The sequence below is a fragment of the Suncus etruscus genome, chromosome 18 (assembly GCF_024139225.1).
Source record: "Suncus etruscus isolate mSunEtr1 chromosome 18, mSunEtr1.pri.cur, whole genome shotgun sequence".
Classification (NCBI taxonomy): Eukaryota; Metazoa; Chordata; class Mammalia; order Eulipotyphla; family Soricidae; genus Suncus; species Suncus etruscus.
The window spans coordinates 47,756,827-47,779,750 of NC_064865.1; the positions used below are offsets into that span (position 1 = coordinate 47,756,827).

Genomic DNA, 22,924 nt, shown 5'->3' on the forward strand with positions numbered 1-22,924 from the left:
CACTGAGACTTATCTTTCTTTCCTTGTTCTTTTTTTTTTTTTATTTTGTTTTTGTTTTTGGGCCACACCCGGCGGTGCTCAGGGGTTACTCCTGGCTGTCTGCTCAGAAATAGCTCCTGGCAGGCACGGGGGACCCTATGGGACACCGGGATTTGAACCAACCACCTTTGGTCCTGGATTGGCTGCTTGCAAGGCAAAACGCCACTGAGCTATCTCTCCGGGCCCCTTTCCTTGTTCTTTTGAAGTATTGCATGAAACCCAAATCCCAGGTCTTTAAGAGCCTCAGAGGAGGGCCTGGAGAGATAGCACAGCGGCAGGGCATTTGCCTTGCACACAGATAATTCAGGATGGACGGTGGTTTGAATCCCAGCATCCCATATTGTCCCCCGGGCCTGCCAGGAGCGATTTCTGAGCGCAGAGCCAGGAGTATCCCCTGAGTGACGCCGGGTATGACCCAAAAACTAAAAAGGAGTAAAATTCAGTAGCTCGCCAACACTCAGTCTCTGGCCTGTGCCTCTCGACTCCCAATCCTCATGCAGCCACTTTCTGGGGCAGGAGACCCAGGTCCAGAGCCATCGACTACTGGCCCAATATTTTGCAGCCAGAAAGCTGCAAAGTCAGATGAAAGAGACACAGACAAGCTGAAGTTCATTGGGAGAATCTGGACAGTTGGACCAGTCTGCCGGCAGCTCGTCACATTCAGCAAAACCAGCTAGTTCCACCCAACACATGGTCACACAAGCCCCACACTGGGCAAAGGAGAGATTTCTTCCACTGAAAATTAATGTCCTGGCTGACGTATAGAACAACTCATGAAGGGGCCGGAGCAGTGGCGCAAGCTGTAGGGTGTTTGCCTTACACGCGGCTGACCTAGGACGGAACGCAGTTCGACCCCCCCAGCATCCCATATGATCCCCCATATCACTCCCTTTTGGGGTGCAAAAGAGAATAGCTTGTGGTGCCTGGGATGATGGAGAGCAGAGCTACCAGGCTGGATTTTCCTGGAGGCAGTGCTGGGACTTGAACCGGTGACTCTAACCCTGCTAGGAAGATGGTGGAAACCCTTGTGCTCTTCCTCCCAGCCCCAGGCATACCCTCTCCTGTTGGATAAATTATTTCAGTGCCTAATTCACAGACACGTAGGCCAGGTGACCACCAGTGGCAGAAACACAATTTTAATCAGTAGGGGCCAGAGAGATAGCACAGTGGTAAGGCATTTGTCTTGCATGCAGCTGACCCGGGACGAACCAGGTTTGATTTCCAGCATTCCATATGGTCCCCAGAGCTTGCCAGAAGCGATTTCTGAGTGCAGCCAGGAGTAACCCCTGAGCATCGCCAGGTGTGGCCCTAAAAACCAGTGCAGCCAGGAGTAACCCCTGAGCATCGCCAGGTGTGGCCCTAAAAACCAATCAATCAATAAATAAATAAATAAACTGCTTTTAAAAAAAAAAAAACAACATGAGGCCAGAGCGGTGGTGCAAGTGGTAGGGCGTCTGCCTTGTACGCGCTGACCCAGGACAGACCGCAGTTTAGTCCCCCGTGTCCCATATGGTCCCCCAAGCCAGAAGCGATTTCTGAGCACATAGCCAGGAGTAACCCCTGAGCGTCACCAGGTGTGGTCCAAAAAGCAAAAACAAAACAAAACAAAATTCTAACTGGCAACGTCAGCCTTACGCGACAGCTTACAAAAAGTTGCAAGGGATATGACTGCGTGTTCCTGTTACCTATTTCCACTGAAACTCTAGATACGAAATGCAGGTGCCTAAAACTGGAGAAGGGCGCTCAAATTTAACACCCTCACCTCGATCTGCTTTCCCTACCACGCTGCCCTCCCTACTTATTGCAAACAGCACCCTTGAAACGAGTAATTTGGAGGCTCCTTCTCATTGTAATCAAATTACTATTCCCCATTACAATTTGTATCAAGAATACTAAACTTTAATTAACTGCATAAATAGAAGCGGTTAAAGCTAGAGTACCCCCACCCACAAAAAAAAAGGGGGGGGGGGCAAAGCAAAACAAAAAGAAATATTCTAACAGTTCATTATGCAATTTGGAAAGGGGCGTCAAGAACTGTTTGTTCAGTATTATACTTCCCTGGCCTGAGCAGGGACCACAGACTGTTGGGGTGACAAGCCCCAAACCCTCCCTGCTTACAAGGCCAGAGTTGCTATAACTCAAACTGAGTTTCTTGCAAGCTGCTCTGACAAACTTGGTGGCCGGTGACATCCTTTGCCCTTTCTGGTTTTGCTCTAAGATGCAAGAAATCGGGGCAAAGAGATAGCCATAGCGGTGGGGCATTTGCCTTGCATGCGACCGACCTGGGAGGGACCCAAGTTAGATTTCCGGCATCCCATATGGTCCCCTGAGCCTTCCAGAGGCGATTTCTGAGTGCAGAGCCAGAAGTGTGGCCCAGAAACCAATCAACCAATATATAAATAAGTAAATAAAGTTTTTTTTAAAAAAATTAGATGCGGGGCCGGGCGGTGGCGCTGGAGGTAAGGTGCCTGCCTTACCTGCGCTAGCCTAGGAGACGGACCGCGGTTCGATCCCCCGGCGTCCCATATGGCCCCCCAAGCCAGGAGCGACTTCTGAGCGCATAGCCAGGAGTAACCCCTGAGCGTTACCGGGTGTGGCCCAAAAACCAAAAAAAAAAAAAACAAAACAAAAAAAAAAAATTAGATGCAAGAAATCTTGGTGGGTGGGCACTCTTAGTGGCGGGACAATCCAGGAAGTATCTTCCCAAGAGAATACAAATAGCCATAGCCAAGAGTCAACTTCCCTTTCCTCAAGGGCCGACTTCCTGTTCCTGGACTAAAAAAACACCATGCCTGAAGGAGGCTCTGAACCCTTAATCCCCCCCTCCCAAGAGGGACAGGCAGCTGGCTTTCTTCTGACTGCAGCGCCAGCCTGCACTTGGCAAGCCCCCCTTGCTTTCAATCAGAGATGGAGTTGGGGGATTGTCTGTGGCAAGAGAAACACATAATAAACCAAAAAAGTTGCAGCCAGAAGTTTTAAACTAACAACCCTGGAAACATCTTTTCTCCTCCACCCTGAGACATGCAGACAGATATACTTAAAAACAAACAAACAAACAAACAAAAAACACAACTGAACACAATCATTAACATCTAGCCAGTTCAGGGACCAGAGAGATGATAGCACATTGGTAGGGCATTTGTCTTGCACACAGCCAACCAGAATAGACCCCAGTTTGAATCCTAGCATCCCATATGGTCCCGGTGCCTACCAGGAGTGACTTCTGAGTGCAGAACCAGGAGAACCCCAGATGTTACCATCAGATGTAACCCAAAAAGCAAACCCAAAAAAGCAAAAAAAGAAGAAGGAGGAGGAGAAGGCAGAGGAGGACAAGGATAAGAAAAGAAAGAAAGAAAGAAAGAAAGAAAGAAAGAAAGAAAGAAAGAAAGAAAGAAAGAAAGAAAGAAAGAAAGAAAGAAAGAAAGAAAGAAAGAAAGAAAGAAAGAAGAAAGAAGAAAGAAAGAGAAAAAGAAAGAAAGAAAGAAAGAAAGAAAGAAGAAAGAAAGAAAGAAGAAAGAAAGAAAGAAAGAAAGAAAGAAGAAAGAAGAAAAAAGAAAGAAAGAAAGAAAGAAAGAAAGTAAAAGAAAGAAAGAAAAAAGAAAGAGAAAGAAGAGAGAGAAAGAAAGAAAGAAGAAAGAAGAAAGAAAGAAAGAAAGAAAGAAAGAAAGAAAGAAAGAAAGAAAGAAAGAAAGAAAGAAAGAAAGAAAGAAAGGAAGGAAGGAAGGAAGGAAGGAAGGAAGGAAGGAAGGAAGAGAAAGAAAGAAAGAAAGAGAAAGAAAAGAAAGAAAAAGAAAGAAAGAAAGAAAGAAAGAAAGAAAGAAAGAAGAAGAAGAAAGAAAGAAAGAAAGAAAGAAAGAAAGAAAGAAAGAAAGAAAAGAAAGAAAGGAAGGAAGGAAGGAAGGAAGGAAGGAAGGAAGGAAGGAAGGAAGGAAGGAAGGAAGGAAGGAAGAAGGAAGAGCGAGCAAAGGAAGGAAGGAAGGAAGGAAGGGAGGAAGGAAGGGAGGGAGGGAGGGAGAAAGAGAGGAAGGGAGGGAGGTAGGAAGAAAGGAAGGGAGGGAGGGAGAAAGAGAGGAAGGGAGGGAGGGAGGGAGGAAGGAAGAGAGGAAGGAAGAGAGGAAGGAAGGAAGGAAGGAAGGAAGGAAGGAAGGAAGGAAGGAAGGAAGGAAGGGAGGGAGGGAGGAAGGAAGGGAGGGAGGAAAAGAGGAAGGGAGGGAGGGAGGAAGGAAATCTTACAAGATTTTAGAGGAGAAAATTTTTTTTTTTTTTTTTTTTTGGTTTTTGGCCAGAGGAGAAAATTTAGAGAGAAATACAAGACTGAACTTTTCAGCAGACATGTTGGAAGATTATAAAAAGACACAAGAACATATGGTCCCACAAACACCTCTGGGTGCCCCCCCTCCCCAAACAGACATGCGAGTGAGTGGGTCTGGGTACAACCAAGGTGTTTTCCTGGTGTCTAAAGTTTGTCCTCTTAAACACCCATCCTCCTGGAGCCATTGAAGGAAGATGTTTTCCAAAACTGATTCTAAATCAAAAAAAGAAAAAGGAACAAAAAGGACCAGCATGTCACCTACAGAGAGGTGACACATCCTCAGAATGACGGGAAAATCCTAGGATGTGCAGCTCTCTGGAACAAAAAGGCTGCTTGCTGGTCCAGAGAGAAACATCAAGAAGGGGGCTGGAATGGTGGCGCAGCAGTAGGGCATTTGCCTTGCACAAAACTGACCTAGGACGAACCTCGGTTCAATCCCCCATATGATCTCCCAAGCCAGGAGCAATTTCTGAACGCATAGCCAGGAGTAACCCCTGAGCGTCACTGGGTGTGACATGGCTCAGCAACAGAGCTCTGTAGTCCTATAACTTACGTCAACATTCAATATTGACACATCCAGACTGACTATGGAGTTATGGAGGCAGAAATGAAGAGAGGGAAGAATTAGAGAGTGGGAATAGAGTGGAGAGAGAGAACAAGGGAGTAAATGAAGATCTAGCACCAGCAGTAGCTTCTTCAGAAACATGGAGAAAGAAAGGAGAAGGAAAGAGAGAGAGACAGAAAACAGGTGCTACGGCACTTGCCTTGTATGCCATAGTTTGATACCTGGCACAGGGCCAGGAGTAGCCCTTTAGCACTGCTATATGTAGGGGGAGGAAAGGAGAGAGAGAATAAAAGAGAGAAAAAGAATGAGATAGAAAGGAAGCGGGGCTGGGAAGGTGGCGCTAGAGGTAAGGTGTCTGCCTTGCAAGCCCTAGGACAGCGGTTCAATCCCCCGGCGTCCCATATGGTCCCCCAAGCCAGGGGCGATTTCTGAGCACATAGCCAGGAGTAACCCTTGAGTGTCAAATGGGTGTGGCCCAAAAAATAAACAGAAAGGTGGAAGGAAGGAAGGAAGGAAGGAAGGAAGGAAGGAAGGAAGGAAGGAAGGAAGGAAGGAAGGAAGGAAGGAGAGAGAGAGAGAGAGAAAGAAAGAAAGAAAGAAAGGAAAGAAGAAAGAAATGAAAGAAAGAAAGAAAGAAAGAAAGAAAGGAAAGAAGAGAAAGAAAGAAAGAGAAAGAAAGAAAGAAGAAAAGAAAGAAAGAAAAGAAGAAAGAAAGAAAGAAAGAAAGAAAGAAAGAAAGAAAGAAAGAAAGAAAGAAAGAAAGAAAGAAAGAAAGAAGAGAGAATAAGAAAAAGAAAGAATAAAAGATTACCTAAAATCATTTATACATTTTGATAATTATATTCTTTTACTATTAATATGTTTGAAAATCAATTTAGTAAATCTCAACCTTCCTGGGGCCAGAGAGATAGCATGGAGGTAAGGCGTTTGCCTTTCATGCAGGAGGTCATCGGTTCGAATCCCGGCGTTCCATATGGTCCCCTGTGCCTGCCAGGAGCAATTTCTGAGCTTGGAGCCAGGAATAACCCCTGAGAACTGCTGGGTGCTGACCCAAAAACCACACACACACACAAAAAAAAATCTCAACCTTCCTTTCTAAAATAAATGAGGGAGGGCTGGAGCGATAGCCTTGCACGCTACTGACCAGGACGAACCTGGGTTCAATCCCCTGCATCCCATATGGTCCCCGGAGCCAGGAGCAATTTCTGAGCACAGAGCCAAATGCCCTACTGCTGACGCTATCGATTGGGCCCCTTCTCTGTGCTGTTTGGTGCCTAACTCTAAAACGCAAACCCAAAATAGACTAACAACACAGAACAAACAGTGTAGCATTCAGTCAACCAAATAATGTTATAAAGTAAACTAGTTCCACATCGTAGGGGACCTTTTTAACAATTACTCTGACTGATTTAAATTTTCTGGTGCTCAGAAGTTGCTTGAACAGAAAGAACCCTTCTAGAAACCAGATTGGGAACTAAAAGTCCCGACATATAAGGCCTAATCGAGGAAACAGCCACAGACTGGGACCAAGTCATCGCTTTTCTTCCACTTTATATACAGTCTTTTTTGCTCTATCAGACACATCCAACCATAAGACATACACAGGTTTTAGATGTTCTCCCTTGCACTCAAGCTTCGGCTCAACGAACTTTTTTGTGGAGAGTGTGTCTCATGATACAAAAAGTACAGTATTTAACAAGCTACACACGCACACACACACATACACACACACAAAAACAGGCACAAACAGGCACACACACAACTTTGCCAAAAAGAAAAATTGAGCAAGAGGCTACACTTTAAAGGATCTTTTACTAAGAGCCCAATTTTGACTATTTTTCTGTTAACAAAATAGGATATCTATGCATACTTAATGGTGGGCTTACCCCACCAATTCTTTTGCATAAAATAATCAAGAACAAAAACTTGGGCTGGAGGGATACAACAGTGGTAGAGCAATTGCCTTGTATTGCAGCCAACCCAGGACCAACCCAGGTTCAATCCTCAGCATTTCATATGGTCCCCCAGAGTCTGCCAGGAGCGAGTTTCTGAGAACAGAGCCAGGAGTAACTCCTGAGTGCTGCCAGGTGTGACCAAAAAACAAACAAACAAACAAAAAATAAAGAACTATTTGGGGCTGAAGCGGTGGCGCAAGCAGTAGAAAGGTTGGCGCAAGCACGCAGCTGATCCAGGACTAAACAAAGTTCTATCCACAGCATCCCACATAATCCCCCAAGCCAGGAGTAACCCCTGAGCGTCACTGGGTGTGGCCCAAAACAAAACAAAACAAAAAAGAGAGAGATTTGCTCAAATACATGTAAACAACATAGGCCAAAGTACTCTAAGGTGTTAAGAATCTTTGCATTCGCCCAGCCCACCCTGGTTTACTCGCCAGCAGTCCCTCAACTACTGTCACAAGTCGTCACTAAGCAGAGCCAGGAGTAAGCCCTGAGCACCATCATTGGATGTGGCCAAGTCCTCCCACCAAAAAAATGTCTCCGTATGTTCCTGAGTGTGCTTGCATGTCTAACATGAGACGTGAGTGAGTATGGTGGTAGTTGCGGCTGGTTCTAAGAGGGGCGGGGTAAGGGAGGATTGGGAGGACCCAAAATCAAAGGAGACTGTATTGCTTGCATGTTAAAACCCTGCTCCATGGGGACTGGAGAGATAGCACAGTGATAGGGCCTTTGCCTTGCATGCAGTTGGCCTGGGATGAACCCAGGTTCGATTCCCAGCATCCCATATGGTCCCTTGAGCCTGTCAGGAGCAATTTCTGAGCGCAGAGCCAGGAGTAACCCCAAAAAACACAGAAGAAAAAAATAAAACAAAAAATAAATAAATAAAACAGAGGTCAGAGAGATTGCACAGCGGTAGGGCATTTGCCTTGCATACAGCCCATCCAGGACAGATGGTCCAGGATGGATGGTGGTTCAAATCCCAGCATCCCATATGGTCCCCTGTGCCTGCTAGGAGCAGTTTCTGAGCGAAGAGCCAGGAGTAACCCCTGAGCGCCTCGGGGTGTGACCCAAAAACCAGAAGAAAAAATAAAACAAACAAAATAAAACATCCTGCTGCTAACTCACATTTAGACAAAGTAAAGGTTCTCATTCTATCACCCCCCTCTCCCCGCCCCCCCTGCGCAGCCACACCCCCCAATTACCCAGAAGCATTCTCCCAGAATCTGCTTTCACTTTCTCTCACCAAGTGCTCCCTCCAGGTGGACAAACCAGCTCTCAAAGCCCTGGGGACCAGTCCCTGTGCCCCCAGTCTTGGGGCTGCCAACACTCAGGGATCACTCTTGCATCCTGGGCCTGTCCTGCCAGTAGCACCATTGTCTTCACACCCAACACTGAGTCTCCCCTAAAGCCATATTGGCTGGGACACAAAGGTAAGGAGGGCAAATCGCCTCCCCTGGGGAACTCACAGCTTAGGAGAGGAAGAAGAGGAAGAGAAAGAGGAAAAAGCAATTTCCAAGTAACATGGTTTGGGTGAAAGCTAAGTATAATTTGTTTTGGGGTTTTTTTTTTGGGGGGGTCACACCCAGCAGCATTCAAGGGTTACTCCTGGCTCTACACTCAGAAATCACTCCTGGCAGGCTCGGCGGACCATATGGGATGCTGGGATTTGAACCACTGTCCTTCTGCATGCAAGGTAAATGCCCTACCTCCATGCTATCTCTCTGGCCTTTACAGGGACATATAATCTTCACAATCTACCTCAGGGGGTTTTCATTTCACTTTCTTCCTCTCTCCTCCCACTTCCCTCAAACCTAAGAGTCGCTGGCAGAGATTTCTGGGTCCCTAGTTCTTATCTTTGATCCCCTGAGCTGAACATGACATCCACAAGGCCTGACCCTCCTAACTTTCCCCAGGTTGGAGGTATTTTAAGAAACAAATTCAGAAATATCTCAACGTTTCAGCTCAGCCACTCATGCATACACATGAACTATTATTAGCCCGCAGATTTTTTTTTTCTGGTCTGACACACAGGACCAAGAAGATTAAATATAATCTTAAAGATTTCCGGCTCCCCAAATATAAGTATCTTTCACCCCGGTAGCCTCATGATCTTTGTTATATTAACTGTGCAGACAAAGTTAGGCTTTGATGCCTCAAAAGAGAAAAAAATAATGGAAAAGTTAATTCTGTTTCTTTTCCTAGAAATCCAAGTCCTCTTTTATGTTTTCACTAATAAGATTGAAAACTGGGGCCGAAGAGATAGCATGGAGGTAGGGCGTTTGCCTTGCATGCAGAAGGATGGTGGTTCAAATCCCGGCATCCCATATGGTCCCCCGAGCCTGCCAGGAGTGATTTCTGAACGCAGAGCCAGAAGAAACCCTTGAGCACTGCCGGGTATGACCCAAAACCCAAAAATAAATAAATGAATAAATAAATAAATTTCCCTCTCCCCCCATTATTTAAACTTTCTATCTGTGCTTATTTCATGTGCGATTTTGCCGTGTACAGGACAATAATGCATAATTTTCAATCTGACACAGGTTTGATATGGTCACCTTGCCCTGAGCTCTGTTCACCCCCCCCCCCATAATGATAGAAATAAAACTACAAAACACCAATGGAAGCATCCTTGCGATTAATCAACCCACAGCCCCAAGGGACTATTTGTTTCTATTTTTAAATCTGCTCTGGCTTTCAGGGAAAAGTCTGGTGAAGAAATATGAAACCTGATTGCCTAATGAAAAATAAAATAATCAAAATGCATTTGGTGTCTCCATCCCTGGCAGAGAGAGGAACCCCCAACAGACAAACCCACCCTGTTTCCTGGATTCTTTCAGCCAAGGAACTGCCTAGGATGGCAGTTCCACCAAAGGACCTAGCTAGCTGTCACCCATGTCACCTTATACTATTCTCCAAACTCCAGATAAAAAATGGGGGACTCCGATAAGCAAACGGATGGTGACATCCCCAAAGTACCCCCCCAAAACACTTTAAGGATCCTGATAGATAACTGCCACTCTGCAAAAATGATCAACTGGTTATTGGCAATTTCTCTCCAGCTGTCTATATTGTGATCATTTCTTTCCGAATCCCACAAAATTAAATCTGCTTCCCTCTCCACGAATGAATAAATAGCAGCTCAACAGTAGCCCTCTTTCTGCTCCGGAGTGACAAGGAGCAGGTGTCGCATGGGAAAGCAAATGGTGACAGATCAAGGAGGGAAGAATTTGCTCTACCTGGTCCTGGGACTCTGCAGACTTTATTTCTCTGAAATAATTGGGCTTAATAATTAATAATTTCATAAAAATACACAATATAACAGTTTAATATAAAATAAATATAAATATATAAAGAATAAATATAATTATATTATATAATGATTACTTTTAATGATTAATAATTGGGCTTAATAATTAGGGGCGATGGCGAGGAGGCATCCAATTGAATTGTAATTTTTGGGGGGAGGGAGCCTCACGAGGTGAAGCTCAGGGGTTACTCCTGGCTATGCGCTCAGAAATCGCTCCTGGCTTGGGGGATCATATGGGAGATACTGGGGGATCGAACCGTGGTCCATCCTAGGTTAGCAGCGTGCAAGGCAGACGCCCTACTGCTTGTGCCACCACTCAGGTCCCTGATTTATACATTTAACTCCAGGTATTCACAATCCCTAACCAAGGCAACTACAGTATCAAAAATACTGGAACTCTTTCAAATGTACCCACGACCTTTGAGGATAATGTTGCATTGATGCAAGTGTGACCTTTGACCCTGATTGACATCTGGCGTCTGCAAACTGGATAAATATTGGGCCTTGGGACTAGAGAGAGAGCATGGAGGTAGGGTGTTTGCCTTGCATGCAGAAGGACAGTGGTTCGAATCCTGGCATCTCGTATGGTCCCTCGAGCCTGCTAGAGTGTAGATCCAGGAGTAACCCCTTGAGCGCTGCCGGGTGTGACCCCCCCAGAAAATAATAATAATAAATAAATATTGGGCCTTGACCAAAAACAAACCAACAGCAGACAAACCAACAAAACAGACACCTTAAGTCTTATTTTCTGATAATCCCTTGACCCCCCCCCCATTTTAGCTAAAAGGGGTGCTCGAATTCCTCATGATTACAGAAATAAAAGCATCTCCGGTAAAACTCTCCAAACTTTTTAAAAAATAAAATCACCAAATGGTAGTGCATTCCATCAACAGGTAACTTTCCCAAACAACACAACCTCATTTTCATTCCCAAGAGGGCTTAATAGAGTGAAATCTTGGGTATTTTATTTTCTTATTTTTACAAGCTTCTGTATTGCCCAGCAGAATAGAATGCATTCCCCAAAACTCTTCTAGCTACTTCTAAGGGTCTTACTAGGAAAAAAAAAAAGAAAGAAAAAGCCAAATATTCTAATTATTTTCGCGCATTGGCCCTAGAAGAGCATGAAGCAGGCTCCAACAGTTACCCACTTTTCAAATGCAAATCTGTGGCTGTCTAGTACAAGGAACCCCCCCTTCTAAATATCCGCTGGTGTCTCACAAACTCTGGAGGCTACTTTTTTGTTTCCTGGGGGGGTGGAAAAAAGTGAAAATTCGAGCCCTGCATTCAGGCTTTATCTCCAGACTCCCCATCAACAACAACAACAACAACAACAAAACAACAACAATTCAACTGAACCAGACCAAAACAGCATCATATTCAGATTGCAATTTTTTTTTTTTTGCTTTCTTGGGATTTGGGGGAATTTGAGGGAGGTAAAAGTCGCCCACACCCCCAATTTACACAAAAATCTTCCCTCCCCCATTCCCCTAGCCTCCAGCACCCCCAATTCCCAACTCCAACAACAGCTATAGCCAGATTCAATTTTCCAGGAGCCAGAAGGAAGGCCAGGCCAGGCCTAACTCAAGAGAAGTCAGTTTTCTCATCTGTAACATATGAACCCATCGCGGGGTCCCCCCCTACACCCCGGTTTCTTCCTGCACTCCACAGACCCCAGACCGGTGCAAACTCGGGCTGGAGCGGCTGTGAATGAAGCTCCTGCCATCACCCCACCCCAGAATTGGGGCAGAAGGGAACCCTAGAATGCTAGTTAGTAGTACCCAGAGTGGAAGGCGAACTTGAACTTGGGGCCCGGCCAGGAACCGCCTGCAAACTTGAAAGCTCGCTCTTAACAATGGGGTGAGGGGAACCCCGGATTTGAGCTTCTCAGTCCTTTTATTTATTTTTTTTTCTTAAAAATTTCATTTTCCGGGTTCCAACTTGCCAAGCTCCCAAACTGATCTGAATCTGCTCTGATCTGACTTCAGCTCCCTTCTGGCCCTCCTGCCAACACCCCCCCCTTTTTTTTTAAACTGGGGTAACCCCCCCCCCTTTTTTTTTTTTTTAATTCTATTTTTTTTACCTCTCTCCCTGCTTGCTGTTAGAAGGCGGCGGGTGCAAAAGCGTCTGGTTGCCTTCCATCTCCACCACGCATTTGGTGTTGAGTTCCAGTTCTGGAAGAGAAGAATAAAATAAAAAAGAAGGCCACCCCCCCAAAAAAAAAATAAAAGTAGGGGTTCAGGGGAGTGTGTAAGAAAAGAAGAAAGGTGCAACTAAGCATTCTGTAGCAAGCCCCCCACCCTCCCCAAAAAGAAGATCCAAATCCAAACCCATGCACTTCCAACTCTTTCCACCTCCGGAGCCAGGCAGGAGGCCGAGCTGGGGAGAGGGGGGTCCCCCAGGGTCGCCCCAAAACCTTCTCTTCTCCCCCCCCCTTGGCTCACCCCGCCGGTTCAGCGGCCGGACGCGCACGGCGACTTGCACCTTGGTGCCCGACATGGTGGTGGCGGCGGCCCGCGGGCCCCAGGCGGCCCCGAGCGCGCCCCGAAAGCTCCTGCAGGCTGCGTTGGGGCGCGCGGGCCATCCCGGATCCCCGGGGAGAGGCGGGCGCGGGGCGGGGCGCGGGCGGGGACGGGGCCGGGACGCGGGTCGGGCCGGGCCGGGCAGGGCTGGGCAGGGCCGCGGAGCTCTAGCCCCGGTCAGGGCCGGGCCCAGCCGCCATCTCCGGGCTCCCGATTATGGGGGACCCCCCCCCAGCAGTGGCCCCCGAGTCTCTGTCTCCCCGGCGATGTCCTCCTGGAGCTGCAGCCGTCTGCCCACTCTTCTGCCCGCGCAGGGGCTCGAACCTGCTGGGCCCCGCACGGCCCCCCGAGTGCGCCCAGCTGCAAGGAGGCGCCGCCTGGAACCCCGACTGTGTGTCTGTGTGTCTGTGTCTGTGTTTGCAAAGCCCCAGTGTGTGTCTCTGTATGTATGTGTGTGTGTTTGCAAACAAATGCTCTCTTCCCCCCCCCCCAGTGCTTTCCCTTTCCTTTTCCCTCTTTTTTTCCTTTTCCCCTGCCTTTTGGGGTGCACGCGGGGACGGGTGCAGTGTGTGTCCGTGTGTGTGTTTGCAAAGCCCCAGTGTGTGTCTCTGTATGTGTGTGTGTGTGTGTGTTTGCAAGCAAATGCTCTCCCCCCCCCCCCCAGTGCTTTCTTTCCCTTTCCTTTTCCCCCTTTTTTCCTTTTCCCCTGCCTTTTGGGGTGCACGCGGGGATGGGTACAGTGTGTGTCCGTGTGTGTGTTTGCAAAGCCCCAGTGTGTCTGTGTCTGTGTGTGTGTGTGTGTGTGTGTTTGCAAACAAGTGCTTGCCTCCCCAGTGCTTTCTCTTTTCTTTCCCTGCTTTTTGGGGTGCACGCGGGGAGGAGGGGGTGCAGTGTCTGTGTGTGTGTGTGTGTTTGTGTGTGTTTGCAACGTCCCAGTGAGTCTCTGTGTAACTGTGTCTCTCTCTCTATGTGTGTCTGTGTCTCTATGTGTGTGTGTGTGTGTGTGTGTGTGTGTGTGTGTGTGTGTGTGTTTGCAAACAAATGCTTGCCGCCCCAGTGCTTTCCCTGCCTTTTGGGGTGCACGCGGGGAGGAGGGGGTGCGGTGTGTTTGTGTGTGTGCAACAGCCCAACTGTGTCTCTGTGTGTGCATGTGTGTGTGTGTGTGTGTTTGCAAACAAATGCTTGGCTTCTTCCCCCACCCCCCGTGCTTTCCTTTTCCTTTCCCTGCCTTTTGGAGAGCACGCGGGGACGGGGTGCACTGTCTGTGTGTCTGTGTGTGTGTTTGCAACAGCCCGAGTATATCTCTGTGTGTGTCTGTCTTGTGTCTTTGTGTTTGCAAACAAATGCTAGCCCCCCTCCAGTGTTTTCCCTTTCCTTTCCCTGCCCTTTTGGGGTGCACGCAGGGAGGAGGGGGTGCAATGTGTGTATTTGCAACAGCCGGAGCATGAGCATGTCTGTGTGTGTGTGTTTGCAATACCCAAGTGTGTCTGTGTGTGTGTTTGTAAACAAATGCTTGCCCCCTCCCCAATGCTTCCCCCTTTTCTTTCCCTGCCTTTTGGGGTGCACGAAGGAAGGAGGAGGTGCAGTTTGTGTGTGTGTGTGCAACAGCCCTAATGTGTCTCTCTGTGCTTGTCTCTATGTCTCTGTGTGAGTTTACAAACAAATGGTCCCGTCTCCCCCCCCCCCACACACACACACACCCAGCCTTTCCTTTTTCCTACCCCTGCCCTTCCCAGAGCACCCGAAAGGAGGTGCAATAGGCTGGGAGGGTCCTTCAGCTCTTAAGAAAGTCAGAGCCACAGATTCGGGGCCCCCTGCACATAGCAGGCCAGCTTCGCTGCTTCACCCCCAGGGCAACTTTGATTTTTATTTTCTGTGCTCATTCAACAAGTGCTTGGCGGGTGCCAAGCAGGTGTCCGGGCATTTTTTGTAGCGTGCAAATCTGCGTTCAAATCTGGAGTCCCAGCTGGGTGGAGTAGGGTACAAGGCCCGGGGATGTGTTTCCTGCACCCCAGAATCATAGGATTAAACCCACAGACTCTTGTCTGATTTGGCTGGCACTGGAAGCACGGTTATTTGGGAGTGGGTTGAGATGGTCCTGAGGGCCCAGAGCCAACAGGAGCAAAGTCATGGGCTAAAGATGCCCGCTCTCAGCTGGATAAATAGTAGAGGGAGAATTCTGTGCAATTCAGCGAGTCTACATTGGAGCCTGAACCATAACCCAAGCTTGTTTTGTTGTTGTGTGTGTGTTGGGCCACACCCAGCAATGCTCAGGGGTTACTCCAGGCTCTGCACTCAGAAATCACTCTTTTATTTTTGTTTTGTTTTTGGGCCACACCCGGAGGTGCTCAGGGGTTACTCCTGGCTGTCTGCTCAGAAATAGCTCCTGGCAGGCACAGGGGACCATATGGGACACCGGGATTTGAACCAACCACCTTTGGTCCTGGATTGGCTGCTTGCAAGGCAAACGCCGCTGTGCTATCTCTCCGGGCCCAGAAATCACTCTTGGTAGGCTCAGGGGACTATGTGGGAAGCTGAGGGATCCAACCCAAGTAGTCTGCATGCAAGGCAAACAACCCTACGACTGTGCTATCGCTCCAGCCCCCCAGATTTTTTGTTTGTTTTTTGGGCCACATCCGGGAGCTCTCAGGGGTTACTCCTGGCTCTGTGCTCTAGAATTGTGTTACATCCTAAACCCCCAAATTGGACCTTCTTTGGAAATTTAGGGCCTTGCAAATGTAGGAATTGGCACGAGTTCATTCCACGTAGGATGGTGGTTGAATCATGTACTGGCATCTTTATAGGAGAAAATGGCGCTTTGGAGCCCTCCAAGAACAAGGCCCTGTGGCAGTAGAGTCTCAGCAGTTAGAGTGATGATGCCACAAGCCAAGGAATGTGAGAGTTTTAGAAACACTGAGAAGCTCCCGAAATTAATCTGCTCTGGGGCTTTTTATAGCATGTGCATGTCAGCCTCTGTATTTTGTATTCAAGATTCCAGAAGTATCAGAGAATACTGTTGTGTTAAAAAAATTTTTTTTTATTTTAGTCATGAAAAACTTTATCTGTTAAAAAAGTAATTGTAGTATGAGCAATCTTGTAACCATGGTGTCTAAATTAAAAAATGAAGTTTTAGGGGCCGGAGAGATAGCACAGTGGTAGGGAGTTTGCCTTCCATGCAGCCATCACAGGACGAACCCCGGTTCAAATCCTGGCATCCCATATGGTCCCCGAGCCTGCGAGGAGCGATTCTTGAGCACAGAATGAGGAGTAACCCCTGAGTGTCGCCAAGTGTGACCCAAAAACCAAAAAAATCTATATATTTTTTATTTATTGTATTGGCCAAAGAGATAGTAGAGTGGTTAAGATGTTTGTTTTGCATTTGGCTGACCCATGTTTGATTTTTGGCATTACATATAGTATTGCAAGAACTGCCAGGAATAATTCTTCAAAGTCAAAAATAAGTCCAGGGGCCGGAGAGATAGCATGGAGGTAAGGCATTTGCCTTATGTGCAGAAGGATGGTGGTTCAAATGCCAACATCCCATATGGTCCCCTGAGCCTGTCAGGAGCGATTTTTTTTGTTGTTTGTTTTTGGTTTTTGGGCCACACCCGGCATTGCTCAGGGGTTACTCCTGGCAGTCTGCTCAGAAATAGCTCCTGGCAGGCACAGGGGACCATATGGGACACTGGGATTCGAACCAACCACGTTTGGTCCTCGATCGGCTGTTTGCAAGGCAAACGCCGCTGTGCTATCTCTCCGGGCCCAGGAGCGATTTCTGAGCATAGAGCCAGGAGTAACCCCTGAGTGCTGCTGGGTGTGACCCAAAAAACAAAAAAAAAGTAAGTCCAGAGTTCAAACAGGTCTGGCCCAACCCACCAACCCCCCAATTATTTCAACTTTATTTTATTTTTTAATTTTTTTTTTTTTTGGTTTTTGGGCTACACCCGGCAGTGCTCAGGGGTGACTCCTGGCTGTCTGCTCAGAAATAACTCCTGGCAGGCACAGGGGACCATATGGGACACCGGGATTCGAACCAACCACCTTTGGTCCTGGATCGGCTGCTTGCAAGGCAAACGCTGCTGTGCTATCTCTCCGGGCCCTCAACTTTATTATTTTTTTGTTTTTTGTTTTTTGTTTTTTTTTTTTTGGTTTTTGGGTCACACCCGGCGGTGCTCAGGGGTTACTCCTGGCTGTCTGCTCAGAAATAGCTCCTGGCAGACACGGGGGACTATCTCTCCAGGCCCCTCAACTTTATTTTTAATAATTTCAATTTTAGAAAAAGCAAAAGCAGTTGACAGGCAACACATATATTATTACATGGCTACTTATGTTTGGTAAATAATTAAAAAATGCTACTGTCTAGGGGAAATGTCTTAGGATTTTAATTAAATACAACAGTGCTTTTTGTGTCTATAACTATATAAAGTAAAATACGTTGTTCAAATATATAAATAAAACTTAAGTTGCTGTCTTTTATTTTTTTTAAGGAAAAATGGGTTTTATTTAGAGCTACTAGGAAAGGGGAAAGAGAAGATAAGAAAGGGAAACAGTGGGGCCGGTGAGGTGGCGCTAGAGGTAAGGTGTCTGCCTTGCAAGCGCTAGCCAAGGAAGGAACATGGTTTGATCCCTTCCCCCCCCCCCGCCCCCCCGTGTCCCATATGGTCCCCCCAAGCCAGGGACAATTTCTGAGCACTTAGCCAGGAGTAACCCCTGAGCATCAAACGGGTGTGGCCGAAAAACAAAACAAAACAAAAAAAGGGAGACAGTAACATACTCAAGAAAGAAAACAAGGGGCCAGAGAGATAGCACAGGCGTAAGGCGTTTGCCTTGCATGCAGAAGGATGGTGGTTTGAATCCCGGCATCCCATATGGTTCCCCGAGCCTGCCAGGGGTGATTTCTGAGCATAGAGCCAGGAGTAATCCCTGAGCACTGCCGGGTGTGACCCAAAAACCCCGCCCAAAAAAAAAAAGAAAAAAAAGATAAGTGTGGCGCAAACAAATGTTTCTCTCCCATCCAATGATGGGAGTGCCCTAATACACAGCCCAGCATGAAAGTAGGAATGTCCACATCTCAGAAGGAGAGATGCCGTGACATGTGCATGCAGGCACTATGTGTGTGGGTCCATGATCGCACGTACACCATGATTCTCTTCTTAAACAATATTTGCTGAGGGCCGGAGAGATAGCATTGGAGGTAGGGTGTTTGCCTTTCATGCAGAAAGATGGTGGTTCGAATTCCGGATTCCCATATGGTTCCCCGTGCCTGCCAGGGGCGATTTCTGAGCCTAGAGTTAGCAGTAACCCCTGAGCACCCACCGGGTGTGACCCACAAACAAACAAACAAACAAAAATACTTTCTGGGCCAGACCCATAGCACAGTAGTTAGGGCATTTGCCATTCACATGGTTGACCCAGGCTTAATCCCCAGCATCCCATATGGTCCCCTAAGCCTGCCATGAGCAATTTCTGAGTACAAAGCCAGGAGTAACCCTTGAATATCACTGTGTGGCCTAAACACACACACACACACACACACACACACACACACACACACACACACACACACATTTATTTTATAAATTAGACAACAGCATTAGAAAAGTCTTTTGAAGGCCCGGAGAGAAAGCACAGCGGCGTTTGCCTTGCAAGCAGCTGATCCAGGACCAAAGGTAGTTGGTTCGAATCCCGGTGTCCCATATGGTCCCCCGTGCCTGCCAGGAGCTATTTCTGAGCAGACAGCCAGGAGTAACCCCTGAGCACCGCTGGGTGTGGCCCAAAAACCAAAAAAAAAGAAAAGTCTTTTGGGGGCTGGAGAGATAGCACGGAGGTAAGGCGTTTGCCTTTCATGCAGAAGGTCATTGGTTCGAATCCCGGCATCCCATATGGTTCCCCAAGCCTGCCAGGAGCGATTTCTGAGCGTGGAGCCAAAGTAACCCCTGAGCACTGCTGAGTGTGACCTAAAAACCAAAAAGAAAAAAAAAAAAAAGTCTTTTGGGTGTTGGAGTCATAGCACAGCGGTAGGGCATTTGCCTTGCATATGCTGATCCAAGATAGACCTGGGTTCGATTCCCAGCATCCCATATGGTCCCTCGAGCCTGCCAGGAACGATTTCTGAGTGTAGAGCCAGTACTAACCCCTGAGCACCGCTGGGTGTGCCCCCTCCCCTAAAAAAAAGTGTTTCTGATTATCATGGAAAGTAAATATACCAAAATGAGAGTGAACTAGCCCCTCATACCTGTGAAAATTAAAGCTACAGAGGTAGGTCAAAAGGTTTCAGTCTGTGTGTGAGGCCCAGATTCAATCCTTAGCACCGCATTCCCCACCCACAGCACCACAGAGACAGATCCCTGGATCCCAAGCACATTTGGGGAACAACCCCCCCTCCCCCCAGTTGATGTAAAACATGATTAGAGAAGCCAGCGACACCAAGTGCTGGCAGGAGTGAGAGAAAAAGAAACCCTCATCACCATAGCTGGGAAAGCAACCTGGCCCAGCCTCTGGAAAAATAGTAGGGAGATTGGCCCAAAAATTAAAAATAGAATAGCCATAGGATCCAGGAATTCCATTTCTTGGTATCTATCCCCAAGGCAGTAATTCCAAAATTCTGTGCACATCTGTGTTGATTATAACACCTCAGAGTAGCCCAACATCTGGGCTTTTGGGTGTTGTTTTGTTTTTTGTTTTTGTTTTTTTTATTCTTTTTTGGGGGCTCCTGGCTCTGCATTCAGCAATCAATCCTGGCAGGCTCAGGGGACCATTTGGGATGCTGGAGATTGAACCGGGTTCATCCTGGGTCAGCTACATGCAAGGCAAACACCCGACCACTGTACTATCTCTCCAACCCGTAGCCCACATCTGGGAACAAGAGAAGTGCCCAGTGACAGATGAAGGGATGAAGATGTCGTGATAGAGATACAGGCCTGAACATAGACATACCTACATAGATGTAGGTATAGATATAGAGAGAGATTTTACATGTGTATATCCATATGAACTCAGCTATGAAACCCCACATTTTGCTATAACACGAATGGAACTGATGGGAGCCCTATTAAGTAAGAAAAGTCAGAAAGAGAAATTTGTAAACACCATGTGATTTCACTCAGGTGCTATGTCAGGAAAAAAATCCAGATTCTGGTGACACAACTGAGGTTTCCATTTGTTTCTTTGTTTTTTGTTATGTTTTTCTTTTTTTGTTCCCTTTCTTCTTTTAATTTGATATTTATAATCTCTAGACAGATTCCTCCCAGTTTTTTTCTTGTCTTTTTATTTTTTTTTCAAACAGAACCTCATAACTTGAATCATCTTGTTCTGCCTCATAAATTGAGGGAGAAAATAAAAACGGATGGTACCAGAACCAAACAGTCATATGACCATTGAGTAGAAATAAAAAAATGATCAGACTCAAACACCAAACCCAAAGTCAATGACAACAGAATCAATACCCTATCTACAACAAGCTAGACACAGAGGGGACCACTTATATTAGCAGCCGGGGGGGGGGGGGGGCAAAAGAGGGGGATATGGGATGCATGCTTTGAACAGGAGTGGAGGAAAGACAACCCTCGTGGTGGGAATGCTCCTCATTCATTGTCACTAAATGCCTTAAATATTTCTGTGAAAGATTTGTAATTCACTTTCGTCACAATAGAAAACATTTTTTTTTTTTTTTTGGTTTTTGGGTCACACCTGGTTGCACTCAGGGGTTACTCCTGGCTCTATACTCAGAAATCGCTCCTAACAGGCTCAGGGGACCATATGGGATGCCAGAAATCGAACCACTGTTCTTCTGCATGCAAAGCAAGCACCCTGCCTCCATGCTATCTCTCCGGCCCACAATAAAAATTATTAAGAAAAAAAAAAATAGGGGCCCGGAGAGATAGAACAGCGTGGCGTTTGCCTTGCAAGCAGCCGATCCAGGACCAAAGGTGGTTGGTTCGAATCCCGGTGTCCCATATGGTCCCCCGTGCCTGCCAGGAGCTATTTCTGAGCAGACAGCCAGGAGTAACCCCTGAGCACCGCTGGGTGTGACCCAAAAACAAAACCAAAACAAAACCAAAAAATAAATAAAAGAACTGTGGTTTCCATTGTGTGTGTGTGTGTGTGTGTGTGTGTGTGTGTGTGTGTGTGTGTGTGTGTGTGTGTGTGTGTGTGTGTGTGTGTGTGTGTTAACAGAGAGGGGTAGAGAAAAGAGGCTGGTGATATGCAGGTCTTAGGAGCCATAATTTGTAGGTAGAATATTAGCACTTGGGTAGCATTATACTCCTAAAATACCAAATCATTTACAATCTTGTAAACGACTGTTACTTCAGTTTAAAAAGTAATCATTTGTGTGGCTGGAGCAATACCATAGTGGGTAGGGCGTTTGCCTTGCATACAGCCAACCTGGAACAAATCCGGGCTCGTTTCCCAGCACCCCACATGGTCCCCTGAGTGCAGCCAGGAGTGGCCAAAAATAAATAAATAAATAAATAAATAAATAAATTTAAAAATTGGGCCAAAGGGCCCGGAGAGATAGCACAGTGGTGTTTGCCTTGCAAGCAGCTGATCCAGGACCTAAGGTGGTTGGTTCGAATCCCAGTGTCCCATATGGTCCCCTGTGCCTGCCAGGAGCTATTTCTGAGCAGACAGCCAGGAGTAACCTCTGAGCACTGCCCGGTGTGGCCCAAAAAAACAAACAAACAAACAAACAAACAAACAAAAATTGGGCCAAAGCAGGCAGCTAATTCCAGTTCAACCCCTGGAATCCCATAAGGTCCCCTTAGAATGATCCCTAAATTCTGAGTCAGAATGCCCTGAGCATTTCCGAGTGTGACCAACAAATAAAAAAAAAAGAAGAAAAGGAAAACTCATTGTTCACTCTGTCAGAGCCTGGCAACATCTCTCTTCTTCTCATTTTCCTGCCAGCTCATAGGGGGGTGAAACAGTGCTGAGCTGGTGGGGCAGGGGCCAAGCAGACCCAAGGTGAGGTGACAGACCCACACTAGGGCCCTACAAGCAGTAATTCTAGAATGGCACCAAAAACATCGTTGTCTGCACTGGACAAAGCCAGTCTCGTGGTCGAGCCTAGCCTTGGGGGGTGGTTGAGAAATTCTCTCCAAGGGACAGCATGACTATTGTCATATGATCAGACAGGCTCTGTCTAGGGTCCCTCCGGGCTGTCTTGCAGCTCCTAAAACTTTCGTAATCACCTATGGGATTAGCACATGTGACAGCTTTTGTTCATGTTTGGTTTTTTTTTGTCCTTTGCTGCTGAAAGAGCCATCACTACACTGAAGGTAGAACAAGGTGATTTTTTTTTTTAGACAACTCCCAGCTAACCACAGGCTGGGGGCTGGTTGCCAGGGAAACCAGTGATGAGCTCAGAGGAGGGTCCTTGCAGCCGACTGACCACCACACAAGCCACCCTGGCCTGGGGGAGGGGATGGGGGGGCCCATGGAAGAGGTGAAAGCAATTGCCCAGAGCCCCGGAATTAATGCATCATGCCCATGTCTGTAAAATTAAGTGCATGGCAAGAATATGCTCTGGGGAGCTTGCAGGCTAATGGCATGTCTGTGGGGGTGCTAGGAGACTGGGAGACAGATGCCTGAAGGAACATAAAATGTCACACACACACCCCCAACTGCCCAATGCTCCCCTCATGTGTCTGCAGCACAGCCTTGTACCTCCCTACACTCACCTAACAGGCCACCTCCTTTCTGAGTTCTGAAGTGGGTTTGAGCACACAGAAGGGAGGGTCAGGGGCCAGAGAGATAGCACAGCGGTAGGGCATTTGCCTTGCACGCAGCTAACCCAAGAGAGATGATGGTTCGAATCCCGGCACCCCATATGGTCCCCCGAGCCTGCCAGGAGTGATTCCTGATTGCAGAGCCAGGAGTAACACTTGAGCACCACTGGTTTGACCCGCCAAAAAAGAAGGGAGGGCCAGAGAATTGTAGTTATACACCTGTCCCCCTGAACATGACACTGACTGAGGGAAAGGGCATCTCTGGGGACAGAGCCCCGAACCCCTCTACCACCAGATGTGAAGTCAGGCAGGTGGTGAGTGTCTGAATTGAGTTAAACCAGCTGTTGTTTCCCACAGAGTGGACAACTGCTGGGTGCAGGAAGGAGATTCGTGTGGGCATGGGAGATGGAGGCGGTGAGCATGGAAGCTGAAAACAAACAGAGAGTTTCTGTTCTTGCATCTTGGGACCCACAAAGACCTTATTTTGGGGGGCCCC

At 47.3% G+C, this 22,924-nt stretch overlaps 1 protein-coding gene across 1 annotated transcript in view; it reads right to left on the bottom strand.

The window, feature by feature from the left end:
• The window catches only part of KIF13A (kinesin family member 13A), a 220,620-nt gene extending 207,864 nt beyond the window's left edge, over nt 1-12,756 (bottom strand). Inside the window, exons 1-2 of the mRNA XM_049765233.1 lie at nt 12,623-12,756; nt 12,262-12,352 (exon numbers count right to left, since the gene is read on the bottom strand). Coding sequence (XP_049621190.1) covers nt 12,262-12,352; nt 12,623-12,677 — 146 coding nt within the window. The 5' untranslated portion in view covers nt 12,678-12,756. The remainder of the gene's footprint in view (nt 1-12,261; nt 12,353-12,622) is intronic.
• Between the last annotated feature and the right edge of the window lie 10,168 nt (nt 12,757-22,924).